Raw genomic sequence first — 12534 nt, forward strand, 5'->3', positions numbered from 1 at the left:
CTTAAATTATAAAGTCTTAAGGTAAAATATTAATATGATCTCAGGCAGGGAAAACAGACCAAGGCCTGGGGTCTTACCTCCATGTCATCCCTCTGCTCACTGTTTTCTTCATCCTGACCTCCATTTTTCGGCATGTAGGCCATTTTCAATCGCAAAAATCCCTTAACTCGAGATTTATGACTGCATAATGTAAGAAAATTGGTTATAAAGGATATGACCGGGTTATATCTTGTATTATTTATGGTGATTTTTTAAAAAGCTGAAATAGGAAAAGAAGTTGAAATCTTCCTCAGAGAAAACCAGTATCCAAAGCATAAAGGACACCTGTACCCCAACGCCTTACCTTCTTGGTCTGAGGAGAAAATCCTTAAATGTATAGGGCCGCTCCATGGTTGGATCTTCTGTCTATAGGAAGAAAACCTAATTAAGTTTCAATCTTCCTGAAAGTTTCGTATTTTAAATACACCAGACTGGATTACAGAGAATACGGTTTCATGTTTTACAATGTGGGAATGCTGACAATGGAGTTGGTTCCACAACCAGTACTTGACAATTAATTAAACATTTTGTAGGTCACAGAACTTTATCTACTCAAGATCCACTAGATGTCACTATCAACTTCCGTTTTCAGGAGCCAAGCCCAGCCTTAAGCAATGACAAAATTATAGTCGTCATGGCCAAGTGTAATTTCTAACTGCAGGGTGTAGGCCTCAATCTCACACTGCTGATTAAGGCTGGAGAAACAGAGGCCACTGATTCCTTCTTGTCCTATGACTCAAGAAACCTAAAAATGGAATTAACAGGAAAATATTCAAGATCTAATCTGCGAAGGCAATTTACTTGATTTATAACATTAAAATATCATGTCGGCCTAAGATAATTGAAAGATTATCTCCTCCACAGAGATAGTCCTAGGAGGCACCATCAATGGGGCTTTTGCTGGTGCTTATTTCATGAAGCTAGGGATCTAACTGTGATATTTATTCATTTAAAAAGAAATCAGTATTAATTTTATTCTGCAAAACCAGTTCAAAGCAAGCAGGAAATTGGAAAAATAAATGTTACTATTTCATTAATTTTTAAACACTATATTTGGTAAAAGTTCAAATACCTAAACTCTAATTAAACACAATTTAAAATATTTTTTTAGCAAGAGAGACAAACTACAGTACCACAATTTATTATATCAGATGGGAGGAGTGTGTGTATATGCATTCATATTTGAAATTATCTGTCATTCCTTGCTTTAAACTCTCAATGGCTTCCTATTCTGCTTATAATAAACTGAAAATTCTTTCCTATGACTTACGAAGTCAAATATGATCTGGCTCCTAACCACCTTTAACCTCACTGTGAACCAGTCTCTCCGTCCACCCCTTACTCCAACCGTCCTGGCCTCACCTCTCCTCTGCACATATGACATCTAATCCTGCCCTAGCAGGTCCTTCTGCTGGACAGCTCTGTCTCCAGATGGCCACGGCTGTCTCCACATTGCCATCCAGGTCTGAGATCCCAGGTCACATCCTCAGAGACTGCATCTTAAAGCACCACCATTACCTCCCCTTGTCACCCCCTATCACAGCATCCTGATGTATCTTCCCCCTTTTCATTGTCTGAAATCATCTTTTTCATTTATTTATTTACTAATTTATCATCCATCACTTTTTTTTTTTTGGAGGAAGATTAGCCCTGAGCTAACTTCTACCACCAATCTTCTTTTTGCTGAGAAAGAGTGGCCCTGAGCTAACATCCATGCCCATCTTCCTCTACTTTACATGTGGGACACCTGCCACAGCATGGCTTGACAAGCGGTGCGTAGGTCTGCACCCGGGATCCGAACCGACAAACTCCAGGTCGGCAAAGCAGAACACACAAACCTAACTGCTGGTGCCACTGAGCTGGCCCCCCATCCATCACTTCTACAATGTAGGCTCACGAGATCAGGGACTTGGATTTGCTCACTATTGTATTCTTGGCGCCAAGAACATAGCCTGACACAAAGTAGGCACTTGTACAAGTAGCTGTACAAGTAATTCATCTCACCTACAGGAAATTATCAAGGCCATGAAAATTCACCATCACTGAAGAAAGCCAGTTATGGGCACACCTCATTTTACTGTGCTTCACAAGTATCGAGTTTTCTACACGACCCTCCACCAGCAAAAAGATTGCAACTCCCTGATGGCTCAGATGACGGTTAGCATTTCTTTTAGCAATAAAGTATTTTTTAATTAAGGTATGTACATTTTTTTCTTTAGACATAATGCTATTGCACACTTAATAGACTACAGTATAGTGTAAACACAATTTTTATATGCACTGGGAAACCAAAAGTCATATGACTTGATTTATTGCGATATTTGCTTTATTGTGGTGCTCTGGAACCAAACCTGCAATATCTCAGAGGTATGCTTGTATATTCTCCAGACTGTTCTCACTAAGGTAGTAAAGGACACTTAGATATTTTGGAAATATTTTCTAAAAAAAAAAAAGTTTCCAAATATACATCACTTATAATGGAAAATTTATTAATCAAGTATACTAGTGCTGGTATTTTGTCCTTTTTTCATTTGTTCAACCAACAAATAATTTTAGAATGATACTCATGTGAAAGACATGTGGGTACAACATGGTACCTTCCCTCAGGGTTACAACCATGTAGAAGGGGCCATCATACCAACAAATGACCAGAATCTAAAGCAGAACAAATCCACTGATACGCAGGTTACATTCTGTGAGACCTGGGGAGGAGGGAAGAGACTGATTTTGACTTGAGGATCAAATGGTTTTCAGATGTGTAGTCAGATCTGGAAGAATGGGGAAGTTCTGATAGGTGGGGAATTGGGAGGAAGGGCAGTTCAAGCTGAGGAAATCAACAGCTTGAGCAAAGCTACAGGATCATTAGCAGGCCTGAGGAATCTGGGAGCAGCAGAGAGCACCTGAGCACCTGCGAGTGAACAGAGGACACCAGAGCTGAGAGGGACTCTGAAAATGAAACTGTCCATCCACTACACAGTTCAAATGATCAACACCACGCAGATCAAGAGGCAGATCTCCTCGGTCTGTGTCCTGAGTTTGTTACTTACAGAGCCACGTGGGCAAAGGCAAGTTCCTGCCCTCTCTGTTCCTCATGTCCTGATCTACAAAATGGAGCAGTAACAGCGTCTTACACACAGGATCGTGACGATTGAACCAACCACTTCAGCTGGTGTACACAAAGTCCTCACGAGAGTGCCTGGGACAGCTGAACAACGACCAGAAGCAGCAACAGCCAATTCTACATTTTCTCATCACTTGTGAGTAGTGCCAACTCAATGTTATGCAGGGCATTACAAAATGAAAATTCACCTGCACGAAAATTCTCTGAACAAGATGGTGATCTTATAGATAACTATAGGGTTCTCCTGGCATTACTGAGGTTCCAATTTGATCATATTCTCTGAAGAAAAGTCCTTGGAGACTGCCAGGATGGCACTGAGCATGTTCCTGGCAGAAAGCCACCTCAAACAGATTGATGCTAACAGTATTATTGGCCAAAATGGATGCTGTTGTCTCCCGACCCACAGCATGAGCATTCAAAAGAAAATCTTTTGGATACACAGTGCTTTCATCTTATAAAGATTCACTGCTTTCAGTAAAACTGAAATCACAATGACATATAGTGAGATAAATAGTTTTTGCAGCCAAATGGAAGAGAATGGCCTTATCAGGACACTAGACTCAAGCTGGATGCAACCACCAAAAGCACCCCAAGCCTTAGGCTAAAGGCCCACCTACCCCAGGCCTTGACCACATCACACATCAGTACTGGGGACCCAAGGTCTGGGTCCAGCACTGCCACCAATCTGCTGAACAATGGTCAAGTCACCTCTCTCTCTAGGCCCAGGTGTCCTCATCTGTAAAATACAGGGAGTGGATAAATGGTCTCTAAAGTTCCTCTAAGCTCTGTGATACTGAAATCTGTACATGCGAGAGGGAACCATTACCAGGTTATCAGCCAAAAATATAAGAGGGGTCTTTATCATCTGAGTTACCTTCAAGCAGAGGGAAGCCACCAAACAATACCACCAGCCTGGAAATGCCTTGCTCTAGGAACACAGATTCTCAAGTTACCCACAGTTGCCTTCAGTAGCACTTAACTAACACAGAAGAAATTCATGTTTTCAAAATAGCTCTCTACCTCAGTGCATCCCCATGAATGCAGAGGTTTTGTAGCTGGGCAGGGGTGAGTGTGCTGGGGGTTCAGTGGGCAGGAGACACGCACCTAACAAAGGAAGAGGGGTAACAGGCAAACACCCATCCGAAATGTCATCCTGTTGTTAACACAAGTCTTGGAGTTATTTTTGTCCCCAAATAATTAGTAAAGACAAGCCATAAAATACTGCATGAACTTTTAGGCAATGACGCACTGAATTTAACAAACACATGTAAACATGACAGTTTAACAAAAAAATCAACACCTATAGTAGTTACAGCTGAGTTTACTCTTGGTGCGCCAACATAAAAGAAAAAAGAAGAGCTGTTTCAGCTGTAGCACAGATGTCAGGCTGGCAGGGCAACCACCACCTTTCTAAATGATAGCTGTCTCCTCCACATGCCCCCAGCGCATCATGCTGCCCACATCTCCCAGGTAACATGCATGTCACCACGGCCGGTGGTGCCTCTGCTCAGTCAAAGCACTAGGATGCTGATTCACAGAGCTGGATGGAAACTCAGTATCATCTATGTGAAGGTGTTTGTCTTACAGGTGAGAAAACACAGGTCCAGAGAGGATTACTAACTTATTAAGGTTACCAAAGCAACTCGCCCATCTCCCAGATCGCAGCCAACAATTCCAGAGAGATCTTTGAAAGCCTGACCTTTAGAGACTTCCGTGAATATAAATATATGTTTTCTTAATTCTTGGACCTGCATAAAGGGTCAGACCACTAACCTTACTCTCCCCTATTCTCTCTTCTTTGACTCATGCCTACTCTCAAAAATAAAAAAAACAAAAGAAACATTAAGCCGAGTGGCAAATTTAGAACAGAAGCAAAGGAAACAGGAGCTTCTACCATTCCAGACTCCTTGTGTCCTATTTTCTATCCTGTCTTTCCCCCCCCCACAAAACTGGGAGGACTGAGTCTGAGGGCCAAGAATGAAAGTGAATCACAATTTTAAGCTTATTTTCTTTCATCTGGAAGCATTTGATAAGTATAAAGCACTGAGGAATCCACGATCAAAGGGGGTAAAAGAAGTTTGTTTTCTTTCTCCTTGTCACTCTTTACTCTTTCCTGTTTAGGGGACAAGGACAGAGCTGACACTGGCCTCCTCTGGTCCACTGTGGTGGACAATCAAGGTAGTGACTCTAACATGCAGAGTGCGCCCCAGCTTCACACAACCCTCCCTGCCCCATCCCTCTGCTCCCGGCGGCCTCCTTTGCTTGTTTCCCTGGCGGAGCTCCCACTTGGACTTTCACACAAGACCCAGCAGGGCATGTAATTAATCCAGGGACCCAACATCAGGCAGTGGGCCGAGGAGGACCCGTGTGTGCCAGGTCTGAGATGCTGCAGTGGCTCTAACTTTGCAGTGTGCATCCACAGAAGGGTCTGCTCCTAAGCCAGTCCACCAAGACGGAGGGTCACTCTGACCGCCTAGTCTTCCTGGTAGGCTTCCCAGGGTCAGGGAATTTATAGCTGCAAATAAGGACAGCTTAGGAGAGCCATTCCTAAGAATTTAAAAGCAAGGTTTTACATTGCGAACACCAATATCCACTGGCAAGTGCACCAACAGGCCTCTAGAATTTCAGCAAGGGAAGAAGGTTCTTCAGCAAACATCAATTACCAGGTCTAAAATATTTCTTTTGCAAAAACACACATGCAAAAAAACCCATAAAATAGGATAAATTATTAAAAATAATTTCCTAACAACCATGAGAGACTGGCAGTGTTTAGTTCTGCTGTCTGGAATCTTCTCCACTAAGCTCCTGATACAGAAATGAACTTCACTGAAATGTTGGCAACTCCTTAGAACAGCATCAAGGCAGGGACGATCCTTTTTTAAAGGAATAAAGGTTCATGGTATCTTGGGGCAAAAAGATAAAGCTTCATTCCTGGCTTAAAATGTCTCATAAAAATAAGTGCATGTAATATGTCAACATAGAGGCACAGCAATTAGGAATTTTGCTAACAGAGATTTAAAAAATAATAATAAATTACTTCTACCTTAATTTCTGTGAGTCAAAATTTCTGAACCTTTTCTTATTACTTAAATTACACATTCTTGGTATATTAGACACATAGAACTAGAGAGAACAGCCTCAGGTAGGGAAAAACAGTTGAATGAAAAATCACCAAGTAAAACTGGTGGGTTTGGGAACCCCTCCCCTGGCAGTTCCCTCCAATGGCCACAATTATTATCCGAGGAAAAGAGCATCCAGAATCATGCATTTTTAAATCTAAGCCAGGGAACTCACATGTACCATTCAATATGATGCCATTTGCCACATGTGGCCTTTTAAATTTAAATTTTATTAAAATAAAATTATAAATTCAGTTCCTTGGTCACATAAGCCACATTTCAAACGCTCAACTAGCACACGTTGCGACTATAACAGGTGGCACTGCTAAGCCACATGAAGGAGGAACTTGCTTCCCTGATTTTACCACAGAGATTAGAATCCTTCTTATCAGCAAATATCTGTTGAAGGAATAAATTCTCTATCAGTGAATGGGGCTGCATAAAATTAAGTAATAATCAAACACCCAATCAGATCCCTTAAACCTTGAAAAGCTTTGGGGAGGTTGGCAATGGCAACAGTATTTACCATAGTACTGCTCTCCATTATCTTCTCTCATTACTGAGACTATCTTTCTAATTTACCTAAAATTTGATTTTGACAAATATTGAACCTACAGGTCATATATAACCTGCTGTGACAACGGTCATGTAGTCATCAAGAAAAGAGCGTCCATTACTTACTCCACAAAATACATGCAAATGCTAACATCCATTTTACACAACCACACTGTGTTATCACACAAAATATAATGGCATTGTGGGATTTTCTCACGAGTGTCCTACACATATGACCAAATAAACAGTCATGCACCTCATAACGACATTTTGGTCAATGATGGACTGCATACACGATGGTGGTCCCATAAGATTAGTACTCTATGGCGTAGGTGTGTAGTAGGCTATACACAGGTTTGTGTAAGTACACTCTACGATGTTTGAACAATGACAAAATTGCTGAACAACACGTTTCTCAGAACATATCCCTGTTGTTGAGTGATATGTGACTGTACACATGAAAGCAGCACCTCAAATGCTGGGCCCAAAGGCCCCATCCATTCAGAACATGCTAGTTGGGTTCCACCATCACTTAGAGGATAAAGAATGCACCTTCATCCCTCTCCTTTTTCTTCCTTTGTGGTCCATCTGCCAGACTGTAGTTGGCTCCACAAAGCTAGTCAATTTTACGTACTCCAATGTAAACTAATCTTTAGGCAGATGCGAAACTGGGAGGTCCCATTACTCAACTGGCTCAACTCATGAAAAGTACTCAGTCCTCCCTGGCATTCACTGTTCCACTCTCTTTAAGCGGCTGGTTTCTAATCTAGCCCTGAGCCTTGGCACCACTTCCTTCTTTGCAAGTTCACTCTTGTCTCTATCCAAATCCAAAGGTGAACTATTCCCTCTACTGACTTCGTCTCTGAGGAGGAACATTCTTCTCTTCTCTTGGAGTCCCACCCAACCTCTCAAAACCAATCTGCACTCAATCACTCAAACAAGGGATTGCTGGACCAAGCTATTTAAACATTTCACTCACACCTCTTAGAGAATATTAGTTCATAATTTGCCTTGACTGAAATGCGGTTTTTATGTTAGTTCTGGAGAAGAGTGGTTGGGGACACCCACCAAGGAATTGGCCAACCAACCAACATTGTCTAAAAGCGTGAGGACGTTACAGCTTCAACCTGAGGAGCAAAACGGAAGGCCTACTGATGTAGAAATAAGTGAGGAGTCTTCCCCTGCTAAGGTTGAGATACCCAGATCCTTTCAATGTCACTTTAAAAGAATAATCAGGTTTCTGATAGCTTATAGAAGTAGTCTCATGCACCCTCTGCAAGCAACCTACAGCTTCAGGTTTTCATATAGAAACAAAGATACTTTAATAATATCACTTTTGCTTCCAATCTTTTGGAAGGGAAATGCACTTGAAATCTTCTTTTCTCAAGAGCTCCCATGAGTAAATAAGAATAAATTGCTTGCTATCACATTCCTTCACAACATATCTTCAAAGTCTCCCGGGTAAGACACAGTCTTTCCTGGTATTTAACATACGGTAACAGCCAAACTTTCAATGCAGCGGTAGGCTTACACTAGGTGGTTAAGTCATTTTAGTTCAGACTACTTATGCTATTTGCTCACACAAAGCATAAAAAAATATGTAACAAAATGCCCTTGGAAGGCAGCATCTCTGACTTCTTCTCTCTTAGGTGCTATTGAAGCCACTTTATGCTGCCCAGGGGAAGAAGGGCCTGGAGGAGGGATGGAACAATCTGGAAAACCCAAGGTGGAATATGAGATGATATACTTTTCACCAAGTACTCCAGGTCTTGTCCCCACATTCTTCTATCTATATTGCCCTGGAGCATGCAGGTGACATTTCTAACCTCAGTTACTAGTCAGCAGCCTCAACTGTTCTGCTTCTCATCTGAGCACAGAGAAATGATAGCAACACCCCACATGCTAGCTCAGTACAATTTTGGAAGGCAGCGTGGGCATTTCCAGTTGACAGGTTCACTCAGAACCAACAGTATCTTTTCTTTTGTCTCTGTGCTGACTGAGAAAGCCATACACCCAAACCTGGGCAACACCAACTTGGATAGATGCAGCCCAAGAGAATTAGCACGTGTGATTCTAGACAAAGGAAACCAATGTTTGTTTAGACCCAAAGGATGAATCTGTAAGGAAAGACATTCCATTGACAAGAAGGAGAGGTTTGACAGAAGAAAGGTAGCTGTTTTGTATGACGTGACAAAGCAAGACTAGCAGAAGAGCAGGAGAGAAAGGAGCTGGCAATGCTGACAGGCACACCTGGGTGATTCAGATACACCTGATTTTTACAATTACGGTATCTCCTTCCTATCCCCTTGAAAGAACCACTTTCTAGAAAGGAACAGGGCCAGACTATACTCTCTTTATTTTAGCCTTCTCCATTATATTGAGAAAATATCGCTCCGAAAATATACCTAACTGCAAACAATCAGAAACCATTGCTCACAGCACGCAAATAAAGCAGGTAACCATCCTTACCGGGAGATGGCTAAGGGGCACGTCCACCTGGCCCAGGAAGTCGTCTCGCGTCTGTTGAGGAGAGAGCAAAGAGTTAATATGTTTCCATCTATTCACTGAGTGTCAGCATTCTTAAAAATGTTTCTTTACAGATGGAGACAAGGCTGGAGCCTGACACTGGAGCGCAGTGGGGCTAGGCCCAAGGCAGAAGGCCCAGATGAGGTACAGACACCTGTCGCCTCGGAGACAGGTGAGCCCAAGGTCTCATACATCTGGATCTTTAGCTGCTTGAGATACTGTTGGGTGTTTCTACCCAACAGAGCAGAAACAAATCCTATCTTGGGCCTGAGGAGTCTGTGATCAGTAACGGGAGGGACACGGGGGACCAGGGAGAGTTTGGGGGCACAACTAGTCCAGTTTAAACAGAAGGTGGAAAAGAGATGCTGGGAATACTTTAACCAATACTGATCAAGTGCTTACAGAGCTCCCCGAGAGCTGAGAGTCTAGGGAAAGAGTATAGAGTCTAGTTATTAATAAATCTTATAAGTTACTTACAAAAAAAATGGCCTCAAACTTTCAATGTAGTATGTACACTGCTTCAGAATCCAAGTTCATGGGTTAATTACTGGTTAATTTTTGGACACGTGCTTCCTCTCTCAATCTACCACACAGCATATATCTTTCTGACTTAAAGAGACTCATTCTGAAATTCTGCTAACAGCTATGAATGGTGGTAACATCTAACAGCTATGGTGGTAATCATCTCGCAATATATAGGTGTATCAAATCAACACATCGCACACCTTAAACTTACACAACATTATATGAGAATTATATCTCAATAAAGCGCGGGGGAGGGGAGGTTTGGGGGAAGTTGGCTCTGAGACAGAAAAAATAAATAAAAAAAAAAAATAAGAGAGACCTAGTTGAAATTCATTTGGAGAAGCTCAGAAGTCCCCTTTCAGACTCTGGGAGTTACCCGGGTAGTCATAACTCAGGTTCAGGGGCCACTGGCCTGGACCACAGGGCATCCGACAAGTCATGTCTACACTGTGTCCTGCTGTTAGAGTGTTTGTATCACAGCCTCTGCCATTTAGATGACCTGAGGCGCAAATCGGAACAGGACGACTTCTTTTGCCCTCCTAAAAAAACATGCAGTTGCTTCTACCATATTCAAAATGCCTAAAAGCTGGAAAGCTGTTTAGCTGTAATCAGACTTGTCCCACAGCTAGCTTGAGGAAAAGCCCACAAGACAATCCAGATCGCCTGACTCCAAATACTGGGCTCTTATCTTCACTCTTTGCTGGTTTATCACAAAATTTCCCAATTTACAGAAACTGCTCTTTAAATGTGCTTGAAAAATTTCTTGCATTTAAAAAGCAGCAGCAGGTAAATATCAACGAGATTTATTGAAATGATTTGCTCCAGGCTTAGGATTTCCTTTTAGGCAATTTCAAAAATTCGATTACCTAGAAAGCTCTGTCTCCTCTAAATGATGCATGAAGGATAATGAAAATCAAAGTCACCACTGGTCGGGGGGTGCACAAAGCAAGAGACCAGCCCCAGGCCTCATGACAAGGTTCTCCTTTCTTCTATTTTCTCAGCTGTATCTGCTGCAACCTGCCACAGAGACCCCTCATGTAGCACAAGGCTGGACGGTGCCAATAAAGGCCGCATATGTTAACGAAAGCAGCACCTTTGCTGTGCAAGGAGTTAGGGAGCATTCCAGGTCTCAACGTGGCTGATTTAGTTATAAAGCTAGTATAAAGGTCAGTTAATTCTACAATCAAAAAGCAGCAATATGTTGACTACTAACCAGAAATTGTCTGTCTACCTCATGTGAACAGTGTGGTACTGCCACTTGTCTCCTCTCCCCTTGGCTACCGGTGCGCATGCCAGGAAGGACAAGAACACAGGTGCAGCCATGAGGAGGAGAAGGCAATCTTGCTCAAAGTTCTGGGTTTGATGGTGACAAAATGAAGGAGGGTGTGCTGGTATGGCAGAATCCCCACCCTTGGGTCCCAGAGAGACGTTTAAGGCCATCACAACATCGTTAGGTTTTCACTGTCACAGGATGACATCACACCACCATTATAAAAATATATCAATCAATTTTTAATAATTCCCATTACAAAATTATATCCATCAAGCACCACGTTAACTATAAAAGCCTACAAAAACCAAAATAGTTGCAAGTCATACAGTGAACACTGGCATGTCTTGTGCTTATTTTTAAGTTGTAAATGCTGTCAATTTCAACCTCAATTACCTACTGCACCATTCTAGAGGTTGAAAATGTGCAGGTTAGTAACACAGTTATAAATGTTCCCTTCTGACAAGCCATCAAATATTTTTCCAACATAATGACAATGCAAAACAAAGTCCCTGAAATGTGTTTATATCAGGTGAAACACAAATCTATATTTCATTATTGGAAAAGTGAAATAAATACACCAAACACTGTCTCTCTCAGAGCTCACTCTCTAAACAATGAATGATTACATTCAGGACTGCCCCTCCTCCCGTTAAAATAACGATTCACTTTTATATAAGGAAGGGAACAAGTGTGTGCCATGGTCATAGAGGTATGTGCCACCATGTGCGAATGCCACTGGAACCCGAAGCCTGGGGACTATTACAACAGCTCCAGTGAAACCCTATTATAGCCCTTGGGCATTTCCCAAGGCTCCCTGTGTACAGGCTGGGCCACAGCTGCCCCTACTAAAGAGGACACCAGGCTTAATTGTCTTCACAAAATAAGTGAGGGTCAATTTCTCAAAGAACACATGCGTTCAAGAAACCAGACAGACTTTTGCTCTTTAGGTTAGACCTGTACTTGAAAGATGTGATCTGAGTCTTACTACATGCAGATGACCACAGAGGCCGTGGGAAGAACAAGGCTGGGATACTGTGCATTTCACATCAAAGCTGAAATGGAGAGCAGACCGTGCGGGGAGAAAAGCACTGGAAGTAAGGGGTGCTCGCAGGTAAAGTTGGGGTCACCAAGGCTCATTAGGAAAGGAAAACTGAGCCAGCCATGATGTTCTAGTGGCTAAAGTTCAGTGCTCTCACTGCTTCAGGAGCCCAGGTTTGTTTCCCAGTCACGGAACCACACCACCATCTGTCAGTAGCCATGCTGTGGCAGCAGCTCACAGAGAAGAACTAGAAGGGCTTACAACTAGGATATACAACCATGCACTGGGGCTTTGGGGAGGGAAAAATGAAAACAAAGAGGAAGAGTGGCAAGAGATG

The 12534-nt window shown here is 42.3% G+C and overlaps 1 protein-coding gene across 24 annotated transcripts in view; it reads right to left on the reverse strand.

The window, feature by feature from the left end:
- NEDD4L (NEDD4 like E3 ubiquitin protein ligase) overlaps nt 1-12534 on the reverse strand; it is a 340623-nt gene that overhangs the window by 75339 nt on the left and 252750 nt on the right. For all 24 annotated transcript variants that reach the window (XM_070512961.1, XM_070512959.1, XM_014859035.3 and 21 more), the window contains 3 exons: nt 9304-9354; nt 344-405; nt 78-180 (listed from right to left, as the gene is read on the reverse strand). In XM_070512961.1, coding sequence (XP_070369062.1) covers nt 78-180; nt 344-405; nt 9304-9354 — 216 coding nt within the window. The remainder of the gene's footprint in view (nt 1-77; nt 181-343; nt 406-9303; nt 9355-12534) is intronic.

The sequence above is a fragment of the Equus asinus genome, chromosome 7 (genome assembly GCF_041296235.1).
Source record: "Equus asinus isolate D_3611 breed Donkey chromosome 7, EquAss-T2T_v2, whole genome shotgun sequence".
NCBI lineage: Eukaryota > Metazoa > Chordata > Mammalia > Perissodactyla > Equidae > Equus > Equus asinus.